The sequence below is a fragment of the Cetorhinus maximus genome, chromosome 1, assembly GCF_964194155.1.
Source record: "Cetorhinus maximus chromosome 1, sCetMax3.hap1.1, whole genome shotgun sequence".
NCBI classification, from domain to species: domain Eukaryota; kingdom Metazoa; phylum Chordata; class Chondrichthyes; order Lamniformes; family Cetorhinidae; genus Cetorhinus; species Cetorhinus maximus.
Window position 1 is genome coordinate 10,105,940 of NC_135879.1, and position 22,518 is coordinate 10,128,457.

Consider the following 22,518-nt stretch of genomic DNA (forward strand, 5'->3'; position numbering starts at 1 on the left):
AACAAAAAAAAATGCAGGAGTATCATTTTGGAGGTACTGTTGGGAAGGGGTGGTTGTGTGAAATGTGTGCATTCCTTTTCAAACGTTTGTCAAACCCACGCTAAGTGGTTATCTGGTCATCGTCACATTATGGGATCTTGCTGTGTGTAACTGGGCTGCCGTGTTTCCCTGTGAGCGCACTTCAGTAGCACGTCATCGACTGTCAAACGCTTTGAGTGCCTGTGGTCATGAAAGATAGGGTTAGGTAAAGTAAGATGGGAGGGAGCGTAAACACCAGCACAGACCAGTTGGGCCGAATAGCCTGTGTGTGTGTGTGTGTGCGTGTGTGCCTGTGCGTGTGTGTGTGTCTGTGGTGTGTGTGTCTGTGTGTGCGCCTGTGCATGTGCATGTTCAGAATCCTAGAACAAAGCCTTCCAGTGATGAGAATGTACTCCAAAGTTTACTTTTCTCTTTGGTCCTTGTGGAAAGGAAATGCTCTGGTAACTTCACCAACTTATCAGTATGTGTTGTGAAATTAATTGTGCGTCCCTGAAAGTGATTGGTGCTTTGGGATGCCTGAGGCTGTGAAAGACACTATATAAATGGAACTTCTCCATTTGCCTGCTTGTCAATAGCAATTAGCGAGAGGAACCAAACCTTGGACAGACACTGCCAATTGGAAGGATTCAGTTTTGACCTCCCTTCCCATCCTCTGTGCTGGGTTATTAACCTCAGTATCACTACATGGAGCCACTTAACCTCCACTTGTGAAAATGGAAGCAGGCAGTAGTCAACCTGTGTTTAAACTGAAGGCTGACTGGATTTTAAGACATTTCAATGCAGTGTGCTTAGATCACACTAAGAGCACAGTGCACATTTCTGGTCTCCAAATTATAAGAAGGATACAGTGGGTGGAATTTTCCAATCCCCCCACACCTCCCACGGTTGGTTTAAGAGCGGGCGGTGGTGGGGGTGGTGGGGTGCAGAGCAACACGGCAAGAGCTAAAAATTCGGTTACCCGTTGGCATAAAATGATGGTGGGATCTTCCGCTCCCGCCCGCCACGACGGGTCATGGTTCCTGCCAGAGGCCAGCGTGAAACTGATTTGCATCCCACTAATTGGATGCAGATGAAGGCCCGACCGGAATCGCCACACCATCCCACTGTCCGCACCACCAGTGGAAAATCACTCCTGCCCAAAATACGTCTGGACCAATGTAGCGTGTACATATTGGCACTTGCCTGAAGAAGGCCTGGGGCAGCCTCCCCGGAGTTTGGGATGGAGTGGTCCAGCGACTGTGAACTCTGGAACATGCAATACTAGATGGGGAGAACATCTAGCAGGTGGATTTTCGAGCTTCAGAGTGCTCCGGGAGGTCCACCTTCTATATTCAGGAGGACCGCCTTATATCTTCAACGGCGGGTCAGTTATGCCTGGGTGCCTTTTAGAAATGGTGCCCGGACATGACGGCAGGATGTGAGCCATCCAACCCATTCGGCCGCGCGATAGGTCAGAAAAAACCCGCTGCATATGTAATGAGGCCAGCGTGAATTCCCAGTAGCCTCCATGGCAGAAAACATGCTCTGTCCCCGCCAGTCCCAGAATAGAAATCTCCACCCTGAAGGACTGGAAAAGGGGGCGATAAATATTTCCTAGGATAACACCAGATCTGAGAGGATATACATATCATGGAAGGCTGAACAAGCTGGGGCCCTTCTTGAGAAAAGAGAAGGCTGAGGGGTGACCTGACAAACATCTTTAGAATTTTGGAAGTGTTTGATAGGGTAGTTAAGGAGAAGACATTTTCATTTGTAGGGGAGTCCAAAACTAAGACTTATACATGTAAGATAGTCACCAATAAACTCAATAAGGAATTCAGGAGAAACCTGTTTACCCAAAAAGTGGTGTGAATGTGGAACTTGTTATCACAAGGAGGAGTTGAGACGAATAATGAAGGTATGTTTAAGGGGAAGCTCAATAAACACATGAGGGAGAAAGGAATAGGAGGCTATGCTGATAGAGTTGGATGAAGGGGATTGGGAGGAGGCTCATGTGGAGCATAAACATGGCATAGACCAGTTGGGCTGAATGATGGCTTCTCTGCTGTAGTTCTCAGTATTATTTTTCAGTTATGGCTCCAAAGTGTGTCAAATCAACATCTGTCTTTTAAATGTTTGAAAAGAGGGATTGAACTGACAGTATTATTTAGTCTCATATATGAGTGTCTATTATTAAAGCACTTTGTAATTATTTTCAAATGCCTAAGTGTTACACTGAAATCACTGCTGCTGAGAGAACTAATGAATACTTCAGAAATCTAAGTCTCTGGTGATGCTTTCTAAATCGGAAACATATCAAGGAGAATGTGCAAACTGGAGTTATTTTGTAATTATTTTTGGCCCACTCTCCAATTCTGAGTCAGAAGATTGTGGGCAAAAGAGCTGAACTCCAGAGGTGAGGTGAGAATGGCTGCCCTTGACATCAAGGCAATATTTGATCCAATATTGCATCAAGGAGGACTAGTAAAACTGGAGCCAGGGGGAAAACTCTCTGTTGGTTGGAGTCATACCTACCACGAAGGAAGATGGTTGTGGTTGTTGGAGATCAGTCATCTCAGTTCCAGGGCATCACTGTAGGAGTTCCTCAGGGTGGTGTCCTAGGCCCAACCATCTTCAGCTGCTTCATCAATGACCTTCCTTCCACCATAAGGTAAGAAGTGGGGGTCTTTGCTGAAGATTGCACAATGTTCAGCTCCATTCTCGACCCCTCAGACACTGAAGCAGTCCATGTCCAAATGCAGCAAGACCTGGACAATATCCAGGCTTGGGCTGACAAATGGCAAGTAACATTCACGCCACACAAGTGTCAGGCAATGACCATCTCCGGCAAGACAGAATCTAACCATATAATTTTTCACTAATAATTATTTTAATCAGAGGCCTCATAAAATTTCAAAGAAAAGATACTATTGCATTTCTGTGTCAGTGGGAATTTTCATAAAATAGCCTCTAAAGTTTACTATTATGATAAAGCCAACTACTGCCAAACACAACCACGGCACGAGAGCTGATAAACCAATAGCACCTTCCAAACCTGTGATCTCTACCACCTAGAAAGACAAGGGCAGCAGATACATGGGAACACCACCACCCTCCAAGCCACTCACCATCCTGACTTGGAAATATATCGCTGTTCCTTAACTGTCGCTGGGTCAAAATCCTGGAACTCCGTCCCTAACAGCAGTGTGGGTGTACCTACACCACATGGACTGTAGCAGTTCAACAAGGGGGCTCACCACCACCTTCTCAAGGGGCAGTTAGGGATGGGCAATAAATGCTGGCCTAGCCAACGATGCCCACTTCCCATGAACAAATTAAAAAATTGAAATTTACAGAAGATAATTGTACAAAATCGAGTATAATCAGAAGCAGGTTCATAATGGAGGCTTCTGAAAGCGCCCACGACTGAGAGGAATAATAACAATCACAGAAAGTGAACATTAGCCTTCCAGTTTACCTTTAAGCTCAGAGTTATGCCATTTGCCTCGGTGAGGCTTCATGTCAGAAGCAGAGCCTTACAGAATTTACCCGATCGTATATTTGCAAGTTGTTTTATTTTCTCAGCCTTTTTAAAACCTGAACAATCTTCAGTTTCATCTCTCTGTCTTCTTATGGGGGAAGTGGCTCTCCTCTGCTCCCCCTCCTCCCCCAGTTCCACAAGACACACACCTCCCCAACTAAGGTGCACACTGTCATGGTGATGGAGAGCAAACCTAGTTCCAGTTATGAATATTTCATTAATCATTTCAGTTATTGAAAGAATAATTGATTGCATTCGGTCCAAAAACAGAGCCTGTGAACTTCTCTGCCTGTTGAATTATGAATCCCACAATTAGAATGTTCCCTCAATATTGGTCTGTAAAAAGTCCAGTTTTTAGCTACTGTTCATTGTACACCATGGGAGAAGAATAATTTGTTGTGAGGGAGATTTTTGCTCCACATTTTAATCTGATGTTGCTCACTTTTCATTTCAGACATTCAAACCTGGTCAAAACTTTGCTGCTTCGGAGTGATCTATGCAGGTCTCCGCATAATGCATTAGCCAGGCTGACCTTATTTGTCTCATTCAATTTATCTTCCTTCCAGGAAAACAGGAGACAGTCATTGAGCACCTACCCAAACAAAACACATCCCTTTAGATGTTTATCAGGCTTTCTTTTTCAATCAGCCATCCGAATGCCTTCTGAGATGGATGTTTATTCCCAAGGTTGTGAATGAGCAAAACCCGGTTTGCTGGCTGACTAGGGGCTCAGAACCTGGAAGGAGTGAAGTGCAACTTTTCATTCAAAAGGAAGGAAGGCGTACATTTACAAAGCACCTTTCTTAACTTCAGAACGCCCCAAAGTACTTTACAGCTTCATTGTTGTAATTTAAGAAAGACAGTAGCCAAATTGGCACAGCAAGCTCCCACAAACATCAGTGTAATGATGACCCAATAATCTGCTTTTTTTTTTAACGATGTTGACTGGGGGATAAATATTGGTAGGATACCAAGGATAATCCCCCCCCCCCTGCTGTCCTTCAAAATAGTGCCGTGGGATCTTTTCTGTCCATTCAAGAGGACCTCGGTTAACCTCTGGAAAGCTGTGGCGTTGCTTGCATTTATATAGCATCTTTCACGATCTCGGGGAGACAGTGGTGTAGTGATAATGTCACTGGACTGCTGATCCAGAGGCCCAGGCTAATGTTCTGGGGGCAAGGGTTCAAATCCCACCATGGCAGCTGGTGGAATTTAAATTCAATTAATAAATCTGGAATGTAAAGCTAGTCTCTCAGTTGTGGTGACCACAACTGTCATCGATTGTTGTAAAAACCCATCTGGTTCACTTATATCGTTTAGGGAAGGAAATCTGCCACCCTTACCTGATCTGGCCTACATGTGACTCCAGACCCACAGCAATGTGGCTGACTCTTAACTGTCCTCTGCAGTGGTCTAGCAAGCCACTCAGTTCAAGGGCAATTAGGGATGGACAACAAATGCCGGCCTTGCCTGTGACACCCACATCCCACGAAAAAATATAGTCAAAATACCTCAGGGCATCCCATATACTTCATTACTGTTGTTATGTAGGAAACACAGCAGCCAATTTGCACACAGAAAGCTCCCACAAGCAATGATATAATAGGTATCTGTTTATGTGATGTTGATTAAGGGATAAGTAGTGGACAGGACACCAGATAGAACTATCCTGCTCTTCTTTGACCCACAGGATCTTTTGCATCCACCTGAGAGAGCAGATGGGGTCTCTCGGTTTAATGTCTCATCCGAAATGTAGCACCTCCCAACATTGCAGCCCCCCTTCAGTACCGCACTGGGAGTGTTAGCCTGGATTACGTGGCCAAGTCTCTAAATCAATGCTGCTTCTAAGCCATGGTTGCCACCTTGATGATTGTTCTTTATAACTGTGGGCATGTACTGTTTGAATTGCTTCACAGACTCATTCTGGTGCTATTGTTACTGTTGGGAGTGGAGATGATATTTTGCTAGGATGAAATGAGTCCTGTTCTCACCCGGCAATACCTGGTTATTTGGTTGCAAAGCAAAGGGGAGATAAAGCCCCAACGTCAATATCCAAGTGAGTTGAAGCTGAGCTGTAAACATACAATGCTAAAGGGACTCAGTGGGATACAGAGAAACTCTGGTGGGGGAATCAAGAATGATGGGACATAATCTTAAAATTAGAGTTAGGAATTGAGGAATGAAATCAGGAAACTCTGTTTCCAACAAACGCTGGAGGAAATCTGGAACTCGCTCCCCAAAAGGCTATGGGCTCTAGGTCCAATGAAACATTTGAGACTGAGATGCTAGATTCTTGTTGGGTAAGGCTATCAAGGGTAATGTGGAAAAGGTGGCTAAATTGAGCTGAGGTACTGATCAGCCATGGAAGAAACAAGAACTATCCACAATTTTTCAACCATTACAATTAAAATTGTAGGAACCCCATGAGGACCACATGCCCAGATGTCCAATCTGTGGTAGAGAGCATCTCAGAAAGTTGTCCCTGAAATGCCCTACACAGTGAAAATTTTAAATATATTAAATATCATACATCCGCATGTACTCCCTGCCATCTTTTCCCATTATATATTCCGGAGCTATGTCACCTAGTAATTGACTCTTTCACCCTAGGAAAAAGCTCCTGACTATCTACTCTGTCCATGCCACTCATAATTTTGTAAACTTCTATCAAGTCGCCCCTCAATCTCTGTCGCTCTGAGGTGGATCTGGATCTGGATCCTGGAACTTTTTAAAGGATACGTTAATGTTGGGAGATAGGGTAAATTGACTTTTCTTTTTAGAATATTGTGTGTTGGTTGATTTAGAATATTGTTGATTGTTTTAGAATGTTATGGATTGTCTCAGCTGCTGTGGTGGAATTTGTCACAGCTGTTAAAACGTGAGCAGAATTTTCAGAGCAAATTGTTGTCTATGGGCTGGCCTGAAGCCTCCCTCAGTGAGCTGGAAGCTCTTAATTAAAAGATTTATTTTTCAGCTTTGTAGTTAAAGAGCATCAGCCAGGCAGGGAATAGCCTCAATGAAGAGCTGTGCAATTGTAATAGCATTCAGTTAACACAGTTTGGTGGAGGTCTACTGAATGCCCTCTTCACTTGTTACACCTTCCCTCCCTCGTAGAGGTGCTGCAGTGCCACCTCTGGCAGGAGGATGCAAGTACATGGTGGCAAGTTTACATAGGCACCTCCCATTATAAACATGGAAATAGAAATTTTATAATGGAGATATAAAAATAAGGACATAATGTCTGTACCTTCTCCCGATCTCCTGCCATGACAGTGGTGGGAGATTGGTAGAAACCCTTAGAGATGAGATGGAAATTACTTTAAAATGTGGACTGAATTTTGTCTAATTCTACTTTGCCTGAAGACATGATCTTCAATGTGTAACACCATGGCAGACTGATTTGTTATTGATAACATCCCTAGACCCACTTACCAGGTTTCATTATTTTATTGATGCAGATGGATATTACTGAGTGTGAGGAAAAATGATCTGAAGTTTAATGATTACGAGTATGGGACTGTACAAATGCTAAGTTAAGTTTAGGATAAGCCTATTTAGGAATTTCTCCTGGTGTATCCAGACTTGTCTATTCCATTGCTCTCTTGGATGGCCTCCAACTTCCACCCTCCATAAACTTAAGCTCATCCAGAAGTCATATCCTAAATCGCACCAAGTCGTGTTCACCATCAAATCTCCACTAGCTGACCTGCATTGGCCCCCGGTCCAGCATTGCCTCAGCGTTTAATATTCTCAAATCCCTCCAAGGCCTCGCACCATCCTATCTCTGTCTCCTCTGCCAACTCCAAAAACTCTGAGAACCCAGCGTTCCTCCAGTTCTAGTCTCTTGTGCTTCTCCCCACCCCCCCCCCCCCAGCACCATTGACCCCACACCATTGGCAGCTGTGCCTTCGGCTACCTGGCCCCTAAGCTATGAAATTCCTTCCCTAGACCTCTCCACTTCTCTTCCTTTGTCTCTGCCTTTAAGGCAAATTTTAAAACCTACATCTTTGACTAGGCTTTGGGTCACCCATCCCAGCATCTCCTCTAGATTGGTGTCAAGTTTTGTCCAATTATGACCCTGTGAAGCGTTTTGGGACATTTTACCACATTAATGACGGGGAATAAATGCAAGTTGTCATATTCCTTTCTAATTAATGTGCTGTATAGAACCAGTTGTAGTGGCTCCGTTGTCTATACGCAGTAGAACAAGCAGAAAAGGCTAAGCTGTTTTACATGGGTGAGTTTGTGGGGAAGGTTTATTCTTCTTTTTTGGTGGATAGTCTTTGCTTGGTGACAACAGTTGTCATGGCGATGGCAGGGTCTTGTGATCGAATCACATGATTTAAACTGAAGTGTTATTGTAGTGTGATGGAACTGCAGTGAGATAGGCATTTATTTCACTACTGGCTCCAGCAACCAGCATACCTTGGATACAGAGCGATGTCATTATTACAGCCATTTAGGAAACATGATTGTTCCGATAAATGAATCATTTAATTAACTGTGCGTTACTTCAAACGTCATATGGCAATAAACATTTATAAATCAGCTGACAAATGGGTAAGTAATGTGGTGATGATAATTATACAAAAAGGAAGAATTCTGTCTGTTCAGCTAACTGGTTAGTTTGGAGAAGCATTAAGCGGATAACTGGCATTCCGTTCTTTATTGTAACTTCTCATTTTTCAACCTGACAGCGTTTCCCCTGGTTTTGAAGGAATAAAGGAACAAAATATTTCCAACAAGCTCATGGCCACACTGCTGGAGAACTACGATGTCTTCTTCGAGAATGTTGACGAAATGGAAGCTCCACCTAAAGTCCAAACTAGAGTTATAACTGTGCAAGTAAGTGCAATTGATCCTGTAAGGGAGTTCTGAGACAAAGACAGGCTTGATCGAAGGTTATGCTGACAGGGTTAGATGGAATTCAGCGGGAGGAGGCTGGTGTGGAGTTGGGCCGAATGACCTGTTTCTATGATGAGTGTCAATCTGGTGTTCAGGACCCGTTGTAGATCCATCATCTGTTTACCGCAGCACATGTAGAAAACGCTAACTTGTTTTACATGGATGAGTTTGTGGGAATCATTTATTTTGTGGTTTTTATTGGTGCATAGTCTTTGCTTGCTGACAACAGTTGTCATGGCAATCCACGACATTTACTGAGAGTGCAGTAAAGTCCAAAGAAAGATTGATGGAAATGGCTCCTCATGTCTCTTGATATACTAAGTGCCCAGCACAAAAAAATCTGATAGGGGTGCTCGTGTGGCATAGTGGGTGTTGATGCCACGCCTTGACCTTAGGATTAATGTGATGAGGATCCCCCTCTCACTGATGGTAAGGATCTTTGGGTTCTTATTGAGTGCTTGGCCACAAAGATGCCCTAAATTGGCAGCGAGCTGTGATTCTGAATCTGTGAGGCCTGGTTAGTGTTGGGAACGAGCCTGCCTTAGCTCAATGGAGGGTGCTCTTCAGAGGATGGTTTTAAGGCACTTTGGTTGTGGTAAAGTGGGGAGGGGGCTTTACATGGTCGCTGGATACACTGCAGCCAGCCCAAGAAGATGGGGAGACTAGATACCTGAAATGGGAATGGTTGCCCGCCTCCCCTCACCTTGGTGAGCAGGTGACTTCACCAGAAGAGAATTATAAATTTAGGGACAAATATACTAACAGGAGTGGGTTAGCTTCGTGTAAAACCAAATGGTGCAGGGCAATGGTCAGTAGCTTTCCTAACTCCTGAAACTAACTAGAGTTCACTCAGCTCTGCTTCAATTGTGTCTTCATCTCAGATGTCACCCCTACTTAAAATTGTATAGCATTTTGACCTCCTACATCAACCATCTTAACATTTCGGCTCTGTATGACTCTTCTTCAGTGCTAAAGAGAAGTAAAGATGTGATGAAATCTATACTGTTTAAAGGGTGAAACTGGTTAGAAGGGCGGAGGCAAAGGAGAGATTGCCAGAGATGTCATGGACAAAATGGCAATGGGGTGTTAATGATAGTGGTACTGGCTAGAGGAGGTGCTGATGGTGGCATTAAGGTCATTAAGAAAGCAGAATGTGATAATAGCAGGCCTTTTATTGTCATATTCTGCTTTCTGACCTTAATGCCACCATCAGCACCTCCTCTAGCCAGTACCACCATCATTAACACCCCTTTGCCATTTTGTCCATGACATCTCTGGCAATCTCTCCTTTGCCTCCACCTATCACTGGCCTGCTACCCAGCTTCAACTGCTCCACTTAAACAGTATAAATGTCATCACATCTTTACTTCCCTTTAGCTCTGAAGAAGAGTCATATGGACTCGAAACGTTAACTGTGTGTTTTCTCTCCACAGATGCTGTTAGACCTGCTGAGTTTTTCCAGCATTTTCTGCTTTTGTTTCAGATTTCCAGCATCTGCAGTATTTGCTTTTATCAACCATCTTATGTTGCTTGTAGTGAGATTGCCCAAATAACATGGGCTATGCTATGGAATTGCATTCGCTATCACATGGCAAAGATCTGAGTCTTTAGTGGGGGTGACTTTCATTCAATTTACCTGGGTTAAATTTGAATCCAGATGTCCAGCAGAAAGCAGTCACTATGTCATCTGCATTCCCAATTCTTTATTGGGAAAGAATGAGGTCAGGAGAGTTAGGTTAATGATATTAAACTGTGAAAATAGACACGGTTACTTAATGTTACCAGGTTGCTTTCAAGAAGTTAATCAATCTTCCTACTTCATTCTTTCAAGATTTGTAATTAAACTATGCTCCACGAATTACCTTTCATGTGTGGATTCCGAAATCTCCTGACTGCAGCATCAATCAGTAGTTAGCCAATTAGGATTCATTACAACCTCTTATATCCTTATTTGGTAATGCTTTTAAACAAGGCTTCTTAAAAGGGAAAGCCAGAAGAAAATCTTAATAGGAGCAGGAGAAGGCAGTTCAGCCTCTCTCACCTGTTTCACCATTCAGATTGATCATGACAGATCTGTACCATAACTCCATTCTTCCATATCCCTCAATACCGGGTCAAAATCCTGGAACTCCCTCCCTAACAGCACCCTGGCCGTACCTACACCACATGGATTGCAACGGTTCAAGAAGGGATTTCACCACCACCTTCTCATTGATGGTGGCCATGAGGGATCGGCCACAAATGCTGGCCCAGCCAGCAAGCCACACCCCGTGAAAGAATAAATTTTTTAAAAAACCTTCCTCTAACAGAAATCTATCCATTTCAGGGTTGGGAATTTCTGACCGCTCCTTGCAGCTAGTCCTTGGACCTACTTCTGCCATTGGCTGTCCGGTCAAGAGTAGCCCTGAAACGACGTGTCTCTGGGCCATACCGAAGAAAAGCATCAGGCACTGTGCGTTCCACAGTTACGTTGTGAAGGTGGCATGTGCCAACTCTTTCCACTTGGCTTTGGTGTAGGGTAGCCAAGCTCTTCACTGGATTCCGGGTACAGGAGCTCAGTGACAAATCCAGGAGCTGGAACTGAGCAAAGATACAATGAGGCCCAGAGATCAGCCAGAGCCTGAGTGCAATGAAAAGCCTGTAAGCAAGAAAGATTTGCATTTCCGTAATGTCTTTCACAACCTCAGGATGTCCTAAAGAGCTTGATAGCCATTTAAGTGAGGCCATTGCTTATTGTTCATGACACCACAATAATGGAAAGATGTGATCACACTACAGAGGGTACAGAGTAGATTTACAAGGATGGTGCCAGGGATGGAGAATTTTAACTATGGGGTAAGTTTGGATAGGCAGCTTTCTTTGGAACAGAGGAGACTGAGTGGAGATTTAATTGAGCTGTACAAAATGAAGAGGGTCCTGGATGGAGTGGATAGGAAGGACCTATTTCCTTTAGAGAGGTCAATAGCCAGTGGAATGTAGATTTAAAGTAATTGGCAGAAGGACTAGAGGGGAGTTGAAGAGAAATGCTTTCTCCCAGAAGGTGGTGTGCATCTGGAATTTACTGCCTGAAATGGTGGTAAAGGTAGAAACCCTTGTCACATTTAAAAACTAAAGAGATATGCGCATGAAGTATAGTAACCTACAGGGCTACTGGCAAGAGCAGGATTAGACATGGCTAGCTCTTTTTCATATGGCATAGACATTAAAGACTGCATGGTCTCCCCCTGTACCGCACATTTCCTATGTTTCTAAGTATTTTTGAAATGGAGTTACGGTTGTAATACAAGCAAATGAGGCAGATTCTCAGTTGAGCACCACATCCAAAAGGCAGCCTCGGCAACAATGCAGCACCTCCTCAGTGCTGCACTAAAACCTAGATTTTGCATGTAAGTCTCTGGAGTGGGGCTTGAACCCAGGACCTTCAGACATAGAAGCAGGATTGCCAACAACTGAGGCACAGCAGCCAGCTTTTGGTTTGTGGTAGATTTGGTAGTTGGAAGGATAACGTGAAGCCACCATTGGGCAAATACCTTCAACATGATAAGGAAGAAAAAGGTCTTGTGGCGCCGTGGGTAGCTTCCCTCTGAGCCAGAAGCTCTGGATTCAAGTCCCACTCCAGGACTTGATGGCCAAGGAAGGTGCGTTGATAACGTGACAGGCTGATTATCTACTTGTAAATTCTTCCAACACACATCAATGGCAGGCAGTAAGAATGGGAGAGATTCCTGGCGAGCCATGTGATGGAAGGAAATTGGAGCCTCTACCATCACTAATGTCTCTAAGGTTCTCTAATGTCCTTTAGGGAAGGAAATTTGTCATCCTACCTGGCCTGGCCTACATGTGACTCCAGAGCCACAGCAATGTGGTTGACTCTTAAATGCACTCTCAAATGGCCTAGCAAGATATTCAGTTATAACAAACCGCTACAAAGTCACAAAAAAGGAATAAAGCCGGACAGACCACCTGGCATTGACCTAGGCACTGGAAATGTCAATGGCAATCTCAGCCCTGTCAACCCTGCAAAGTCCTCCTCACTAACATTTAGGGGCTTGTGCCAAAATTGGAGAGCTGTCTCACAGACTAGTCAAGCAACAGCCTGACATAGTCATCCTCATGGAATCATACCTTACCGATGATGTCCCAGACGCCACCATCACCATTCCTGGGTATGTCCTGTCCCACCGGCAGGACAGACCCAGCAGAGGTGGCGGCACAGTGGTAAACAGTCAGGAGGGAGTTGCCCTGGGAGTCCTCAATATCGACTCCAGAACCCATGAAGTCTCATGGCATCAGGTCAAACATGGGCAAGGAAACCTCCTGCTGATTACCAAGTACTGCCCTCGCCCTCCCTCAGCTGATGAATCAGTTCTCCTCCATGTTGACCACTTGGAGGAAACACTAAGGCTGGCAAGGGCGCAGAATGTACTCTGGGTGGAGGACTTCAATGTCCATCAGTAAGAGCAGCTCGGTAGCACCACTACTGACCGAGCTGGCCGAGACCTAAATGACATAGCTGCTAGACTGGGTCTGTGGCAGGTGGTGAGGGAACCAACAAGAGGGAAAAACATACTTGACCTCATCCTCACCAACCTGCCTGCTGCAGATGCATCTGTTCATGACAGTATCAGTAGGATTGACCATCACACAGTCCTTGTAGAGACAAAGCCCCAGCTTCACATTGAGGATACCCTCCATCATGTTGTGTGGCACTACCACCGTGCTAAATGGGATAGATTTCGAACACACCTAGCAACCCAAGAGCGGGCATCCATGAGGCGCTGTGGGCCATCAGCAGCAGCAGAATTGTACTCAAACACAATCTGTCACCTCATGGCCCGGCATATCCCCCACTCTACCATTACCATCAAGCCAGGGGATCAACCCTAGTTCAATGAAAACTGCATGAGGGCATGCCAGGAGCAGCACCAGGCATACCTAAAAATGAGGTGTCAACCTGGTGAAGCTACAGCACAGGACTACTTGCATACCAAACAGCATAAGCAGCAAGTGATAGACAGAGATAAGTAATCCCACAACCGACGGATCAGATCTCAGCTCTGCAGTCCTGCCACATCCAGTTGTGAATGGTGGTGGACAATTAAACAACTCACTGGAGGAGGAGGCTCCACAAGTATTCCCATCCTCAATGGTGGAGGAGCCCAGCACATCAGTGCAAAAGGTAAGGTGGAAGCGTTTGCTACAATCTTCAGCCAGAATTGCCGAGTGGATGATCCATCTTGGCCTCCTCCGGAGATCCTCAGCATCACAGATGCCAGTCTTCAGCCAATTCAATTCACTCCACGTGATATCAAGAAACACCAGATGGCATTGGATACTGCAAAAGCTATGGGCCCTGACAATATTCCGACAATAGCACTGAAGACTTCTGCTGCAGTACTTGGCACACCTCTAGTCAAGCTGTTCCAGTACAGCTACAACAGTGGCATCTACCCGGCTATGTGGAAATAGCCCAGGTATGTCCTGTACACAAAAAGCAGGACAAATCCAACCCAGCCAATTACTACCCCATCAGTCTACTCTCGATCATCAACAAAGTAGTGGAAGAGGTTATCAACATTGCTATTAAGCGGCACTTGCTTAGCAATAACTTGCTCACTGACTCCCAGTTTGGGTTCTGCCAATGTCACTCAGCTCCTGACCTCATTACAGCCTTGGTTCAAACATGGACAAAAGAGCTGAACTCCTGAGGAGAGCTGAGAATGACTGTCCTTGACATCAAGGCCTCTTTTGACCGAGTGTGACATCAAGGAGCCCTAGCAAAACTGGAGTCAATGGGAATCAGGTGAAAACTCTCCGCTGGTCAGAGTCATACCTAGCACAAAGGAAGATGGTTGTGGTTGTTGGAGGTCAGTCATCTCATCTCCAGGACATCACCGCAGGAGTTCCTCAGGGTAGTGTCCTTGGCCCAACCATCTTCAGCTGCTTCATCAATGACCTTCCTTCCATCGAAGGTCAGAAATGGGGATGTTCGCTGATGATTGCATGATGTTCAGCATCATTTGTGACTCCTCAGATACTGAAGCAGTCCATGGGCAAATGCAGCAAGACCTGGACAATATCCAGGCTTGAGCTGACAAGTGGCAAGTAATATTCATGCCACACAAGTGTCAGGCAATGATCATCTCCAACAAGGGAGAATCCAACCATCACCCCTTGATGTTCAATGGCATTAGCATCACTGAATCCCCCACTGTCAACATCCTGGGGATTACCATTGACCAGAAATTTGAACTGGACTAGCCATATAAACACTGTGGCTACAAGAGCAGGTCAGAGGCTAGGAATAGTACAATGAGTAACCCACCTCCTGACTCCCCAAAACCCATCCACCATCTATAAGGCACAAGTCAGGAGTGTGATGGAAAACTCCCCACTTGCCTGGAAAAGTGCAGCTTCCACAACACTCAAGAAGCTTGACACCGTCCAGGACAAAGCAGCCCATTTGATTGGCACCACATCCACAAACATTCATTCTCTCCACCACCGACACACAGTAGCAGCAGTGTGTACCATCTACAATATGCACTGCAGAAATTCACCAAGGCTCCTTCTGCAGCACCTTCCAAACCCAACACCACTAACATCTAGATGGACAAAGGCAGCAGATAGATGGGAACACCACCACCTGGAAGTTCCCCTCTGAGTCACTCACCATCCTGACTTGGAAATATATCGCCGTTCCTTCACTGTCGCTGGGTCAAAATCCTGGAACCCCATTCCTAACAGCACCATGGGTGTACCTACACCACATGGACTGTAGTGGTTCAAGAAGGCAGCTCACCACCACCTTCTCAAGGGCAATTAGGGATGGGCAATAAATGCTGGCCCAGCCAGTGAAGCCCACACCCCATGAATGAATTTTTTAAAAGCTATCCATAGATCTGGATTACAACATGCTTTTAAAAGTATATGTTGCCACAACAACTCAGATTCCAGTTGGCCCTGGTTGGATGGCTGGTGCAGATCAGATTGGTGCATGAGCACGGGGACCTGCCTCCTTGCCTTAATCCCCCTTGAGGCTTATCAGATCAGCCATGATCTCATTGAATGGCAGGGCAGACTCGATGGGCCAAATGGCCTACTTCTTCTTCTCCTACGTCTTATGGCCTTACCCATGATGGTGATCTTAGCACTGTGGGTTGGACCCACCTTTGTGCAGAGAGCTCAGGAAGAAGAAGAATGATAAGGAAGAGCAATCAGATGCCTTCAAGGATTCGGAGGAGGTGGCAGGGGTCCCAACAGTTGCCTGTCGGCCAAGCTATTGGGCAGTGGCACACTGAAGAGTGCACCAACTGAAGAATCTATGCTGCCCTGAGCGACTTAAAGGAGGAGAGAGGTGGAGAGTTTTAAGGAGGGAACCAGTGCTTAGCCAGCTGAAGATATGGTTGCTAATGATGGAGATATTAAAATCGAGGATGCTCAAGAGGCTGGAATTAAAGGACTGCAAAGTTCTTGAAGGGTAGTAGCCTGGAGGAGGTTTCAAGGGTGGGCAAGGCCATGGAAGGATTTTAATACGCATTGTCCTGGAGACAATGTAGGTCAGCGAGCACATGGGTGCTGGGTGAATGGGACTCGGTGCGAGTTAGGATGCAGGCAGTAGAATTTGGATGAGATTAATTTTCCAGAGGTTGATAGGCGAGGGGTCAACCAGAGAACGATGCATTAATGAAATCCAGAGGATGGAAATGTGGTGAAATAAAAAATAGTCATAAAGGTATTTCATGACAGCGAGAGAGACTTACCTCTATGTAAATTCTCTCAGATACTGACAAACTGTGATACAGAAAGTTCTAGCTGCCAGTTGGCTATTTAGGATATTTAATGGGGGTGGTGGGGGGTGCGGGGAGGTTGAAGGTTACAAGGTAACCTGACAACCAGAATGTCATGTGGTCAATGAAGGACAAATGTTGGTGGAGTTGATTACTGGATGGGGTCTTTTCTGGGGAGAAGTCTTCGGGATATCTATAAAATTATGAACGGGTTTTATAGGGTCGGCGTCGGGAAGATTGTGGGGGAATCCAAAACTAGGGGTCATAAACATAATATAGTAATAATCCTGAAATTCCAGAGAAACCTTTTCACCCAGCGGGTGTTGGAAATGTTTGTCTTGCTATCACATGGAGTTGTTCAGACAAATAGCAGAGATGTTGTTGAGTTATAGGAGGGTGAAAGGAATTGGAGGCCTTGTGACGCAGGGGGAAACACCCTTGCCTCTAATCCAATAGACCCAAGTTCCAAAGTCCCACCCTAGAACTTGGTGGCCAAGGAATGTGTGTTTGTAATGCAGCCAAATAGGTTGCGTATCAACCTGTAAATCCTTCCAACACATGCCAATGGTAAGCTATAGAGTGGGAGAGATTCCTGGTCAACCATGTGATGGAAAGAATGTTGGAGCCTCTACCATCACTACCTATTGGTCCAGGCTATGATGTGCATGTTACCAGAGCAACTTGGACTCCCTTAGTGAACTGCAGCACGCCACCACCAGGGAGAAAGGATTAGAAGATTACACTGAGAGGGTTAGGGTGGGAGGAGGTGTGTGTGGAGGATAAATACCAGCCAGTAGGGCTGAATGGCCTGCTGTTCAGTTGTAAATTTTATGTAATGTTTACAATGCCCAAAGAAAACTCCAAAAAGCTACACTTTGTTCTTTAAAATGCCGATATTCACGGGGCTCTCGAACACCTTGAGATTCTGTTGCGTATTCCCTCTTCAGGCTGACAGAGCATAAATGTATGATAAAAGCCTCAGCTGGGCAGATTTGCATCTTTAATGCACATCTTAAAGGTTGACCTGTTTCTGAAAAAGCTCCCACAGATGTTTTTGTACATGACACAGTTTGAGATACAATTAATAGTGCAGTCCCTGGAATTTGAACAAATAGAACAGCTGGCTGGATACCAAATGGCGTGGCAATCGACATAAGAGCTGGATGGAATTTATTTATCACTAACACACAGAGGCTGCAAGGAAGTGGACCCACGGGATGGATTTGTCTTTGCATATGGTGGCACATAGTTGGCGGAGGTGTTTTATGAGCTATGTAGTGTGAATAAAAGCTATACTTATTCAAAACAAGATGTATATTCCCACAGATTGGATGCACTTCTGGTTTATGACTGATTAGATTTTTGGGGCAACTTATCAGTAAAGGCAGTGTAATAATTTTACAGATAAAATGCCTTTTCCGACTGGATAAGAAAGTTGACTAAGGCACAAAGCATTTTTTTTTTAGAAGAAAAATTGTTGCCAAAGATGTTATCATTGAATTTTACATTGCAGGAAGAGGCCATTTGGCCCATTGTGACTGCCAGCTCTTTGAAAAAGCTATACAGTTAGTTCCACCCTCCTGTTCTTACCCTGCAATTTATATTTCCCCTTTTCAAGTATTTATCCAATTCCCTTTTGAAAGTCACCATTGAGTCTGCTTCCATTGTCCTATCAGGCAGTGCATTCCAGATCATAACTCACAGCAGTTAAAAAAATTCTTATCTACCCCCTAGTTCTTTTGCCAAGTATTGAACCTCTTGCCTGCAGAAAAGTTTCTCCTTATTTACTCTCTGGAAACCATTCATAATTTTGACCGTGGTCCATTACATCTCCACTCTGTTCTAAGGAGAAAAATCCCAGCTTCTCTGGTCTGTCCACAGTTATTGGTTAAAAATCCAGTACATTCTGTAATTGCAATAAATTCAGGTGTCCATTGCTTTTTCATGGTCGCATTTGCCTTTTGAAGGTTAACAATCTGTTTTAGTGTTTAGTTTAGCACCCTGCATATTAATCCAAGCAACTGGAATCAAAATGCCTAGCTCAAGGTCAGATGAATATGGGCAATATGAGGAAAGACATAAACAACTTTGTGTTCAGACAGAACTGCAATTGCCTCAATCCTTTAAATAAAATATGTCCCAAAATAGGCTCTCTTAGATTGCTAAAATTCCCTTGACTCATTTCCAACCTGTGGGGCCACGTGCTTTGACTTAAAATAACCTGTTTACTGTACACATGTACAGTTTAATCAAGCTTACGCAATTATTCTGAGGAACAGTGCCTTTTCACCTTGGTGATGGGTCCTTTTTAAAAAAAAATATGAAGATCAATGCACACCTCCGATTTTAGCCTCTTGTACATCCAGATTTCTTTCACTCCAGTGTCGGTGCTGAAGTCTTCAGCTGCATTTGCACTAAGCTCTAGAATTCCCTCCCTAAACCTCTCCGCCTCTCTCCCTCTCTCTCTCTCTCTCTACCGTTAAAATGCTCCTTAAAATCCACCTCTTTGACCAAGCTTTTGGTCACCTGTCCTGATATCTCCTTATGTGATTCAGTGTCAATTTCTTTTGCTAATGCTCCGGTGAAGTGCTTACGATAAAGGTACCATATAAATTCAAATTGTTGTTGAATGTTGTTGTTGATAGTGGTGCCAACCTATTCAATGATGATGGCCTTTGTTGGAAAGAGAATCAACAGAGAGCGCTGACGACCTTAAGATGAATAAGAGAGGTGGGATCTCTCCTGTATGTTTCAGTCACCCCGGGGCCAATTGGACACTACTGTTCGTGTTTCCACTGCTGTCATTTTCTCTTCAGAAGACCTACTGGATCTTTCCCTGCTTTGAACAAGGGTGTAGCGTTTGCAATTCTCCAGTCCTCTGTAGCTACGGAGGATTGGAAGATTATGGCCAGTGCCTCTGCTATTTTCATCCTTAATTCCCTCAGCATCCTTGAATGCATCTTACCTAGTCTGAGTAACTTATTAAAAACAGCCAAGCTTTCTAATACCTCCGCCTTATCAATTCTTCAGCCCATTCAGTGTCTCAAATACCTCCTCTTTCACTCCGACTTTGGCAGCATCTTCTTCCTTGGTAAAGTCAGATGCAAAGTATTCATTTAGTACCTCAGCCGTGCTCCATATCCTCTGCTTCCATGTGTAAATCTCTAGTTTGGACCCTAACTGACCCCACTATAGGCCTTATGTCTATAGAAGACTGTTGGATTCCTTTTTATGTTGGCTACCAGTCTCTGCTCATACTCTATTCTGCTCTTACTTCTTTTTCACTTCCCCACTGAACCTTTTCTATTCAACCTGGTCACTTGTATTATCAGTCTGGCATCTGTCGTATGCACCTTTTTTCTAGTTCATCTTACTCTCTATCTCTCTCATCATCCAGGGCACTCTAGTTTTGTTTGTCCCACCTTTCCCCTTCATGGGAACATACCTCAACTATACCCAAAGCACCTGCTCTTAAAGGCTACCCATTGTTCTGTGACAATCTTTGATTCCAATTTACCTGGGCCAGATCTGTTCTCACCCCATTGAAATTATAGTTCTTCCCCAGTTAATTATTTTTACTCTGGATTGCTCTTTCTCCTTTTCCAATCCTAACCTAAACCTTATGACACCTATAATCTCTGTCCCCTAAATGTTCCGACACTTGACCCAGTTGTTCAACCTCATTCCCGAGAATCAGATCCAGCAATGCCTCATCCCTTATTGGGCCGAAAACATGCTGATCTAGAAAATTCTCCTGAACACCATTCAGAAACCCTTCCCCATCTCTGCATTTTACACTGTTACTAGCCCAGCCGAAATTAGGGTAATTAAAGTCCCCCAGTATAAATACTCTATAGTTTTTGCACCTCTCTATAATTTCTTTGCAAATTTGTCCTTCGATATCTTTCCAATTGTTGGAGGCCTGTAGAATACATCCAGTAGTATAATGGCACCTCCATTGTTAGAAATCCCAGTTCTTTCTTTATCAGTGCACAGTGCAAACCCTTTTTGACACTCTAGAAACTTTCATGTGGGTGACGTGTGTTGACGAGCACAACTCTACTCCTATGAGCCTCAGTGATCTCAGTGCCAATAGTCCCTATCCACTCTCAACAAAATCTTGTAATTTTGAACACACTTACCTAATCGCCCTTGAACCTTCCGAGCGTTAAGGTGAAGGATTGCAGTTTCTCTAGTCTTTCCACTCATTTTACTATTCATTTTTTTGTACCAACATATTCAGTCAGCAAAGCAGCAATATGAGTGCCCACTTATGTGTGGAAATGATGGTAAAATGTGTCCCTGTTATTATGGCCAAAACCCTAGAAGTACCTAATGATGTTAATAACCTCTAATTGCCTTGCAAAGCAAATATCGAAATAGCGGATCGCTAAGTGACACAGCAGAAACCTTTAAAGTGGCAACCCATTAAAGATCCATAACCATAATTTTTTCATACATCTGAAATTTCTGAAGCACCTTTTAATGTAACACCTCTCACACTCATGCTGTGAAGTGGATTGTTTGTTATGAGTGATTAGCATCATGCTGGACCCGACCCAACATCACTCCAATCCTTAAACACGTGACACTAATGTATTTAGAATGATGCATCATGCCATATGCCTGCTGCATAATTAGATACAACTGTGGGGATGGCTGCTTTAAGACCGGCCTTACTGAATAAGGGTCACGTGTTCAGAACAGCCAATTCCCCGAGCATGGGGAATCCCATAAGGGGGTGAAGTTTTCCCAACCTTGGGGGAGTGTATTGTCGCCTTGCTGGAATTAGGTAGCTAATCCAACAGCGATGTAAATAAAGTTTGTTGTTCAACTAAAGAAGCCTCTCGGTTGTACGTTTTTATAAGAACTTAAGTTTGGTTTCCTGTTAATACTGATGATTTCTGATTTTGAATTGGATTTAATACGGAAACCTTGATGGAGAGTTCATGTGTCTGATTGATGTACATACAGGAATAGAAATAAGAACACATGAGGATGAGGCGAATTATTGAGCAGTTGGCCGATAGATCAATTGAGGCCAGATAAACTCAAGCAGCAGAAATGGTGCTTTTTTGTGTGTGTGCTGGTGGAAATCTCAGTCTTTGTAAATATTAAAAAAGGAGCTTGCATTTATGTAGCACTTTTCATGACTCCATGATGTCCCAGGGCACTTTACAGCCAATGAATAACTTTTGAAACGTAGCCAATGTTGCAATTAAGATGTTGTACTGACTTGGTCCTATCAGAATATGCAACAATGCTGTCTGCTTCAGGCTGATCTTGACGTAAGCTTGCTCACCATCACTAAATTCTCAAAGGACTGAGAAAGATAGTGAGAGGATTGATTTGCCTGTGGAAAATATTCAGTTTGAGACAATTCAGACAGTGTAGCCAGGCTTTTACAGCCGGGTGGTGGGACCTGCCACTGGAGATTCAGTGGCCCAGCCAATAGTCTGTTGACTTTCGGGAGGACTGTATGATCCCGGGGGCAGGCAGGAGCCAGAAAGTCCCACCCCCTGGCTGCAAAACTGGGTCCCGATTCGCCCGCAGTTTTGGTCCTACGGATGTCATCTTGGTGCCAAAATGGTGTCCGTGCCAGGCCTGCACACTTGTAGATAAAAGCAAAATACTGCGGATGCTGGAAACCTGAAACAAAAGTAAAAACAGCTGGAAAAACTCAGCAGGTCTGACAGCATCTGCGGAGAGGAAGACAGTTAACGTTTCGAGTCCGTATGACTCTTCACCAGAAGATCTCCTTGGACTGCAGCATCTGGTGAAGAGTCACACGGACTCGAAACGTTAACTGTGTTCCTCTCTGCAGATGCTGTCAGACCTGCTGAGTTTTTTTCCAGCTATTTTTGTTTTTGATGCACACTTGTAGTGTGGGGTGTACATTGCACTCCATCTTGGTGAGGCCTTGAGCGCGGGGGTTAGGAGTATGTGCTGGAAATATGCAAAGTGGGCAGGTTGTGATGTCAGTCTGCGCGTTATGCTGATTTGATGCCATTTGCAACCATATCGCTCCAGCTAATAACCCTCTTCTAACCTCGCACAATCAAACATGTGTTCAGAGCAGGAAGCACCACCAGTGCTATCAAAAACTTGCAGGTCGGTTGCTGTTTACTTTCTACTGGCTCTGTTTGAGCTTGTGGAAGTGCTGGTGTTGGTGCAGTCTGCAGAGGGGGAGTGTTGGTGCACGTGGGGTGGGCATTAGTTGTGACTGCAAGGGCGCCGGGAACACCACTTGCTCCCAGTCATGGG

General features: G+C 44.5%; 1 protein-coding gene across 1 annotated transcript in view; it reads left to right on the forward strand.

The window, feature by feature from the left end:
* Positions 1–22,518, forward strand: part of fam13a (family with sequence similarity 13 member A) — a 196,231-nt gene that overhangs the window by 58,942 nt on the left and 114,771 nt on the right. Inside the window, exon 5 of the mRNA XM_078529154.1 lies at positions 8,257–8,404. Within this exon, the coding sequence (XP_078385280.1) occupies positions 8,257–8,404 (148 nt within the window). The remainder of the gene's footprint in view (positions 1–8,256; positions 8,405–22,518) is intronic.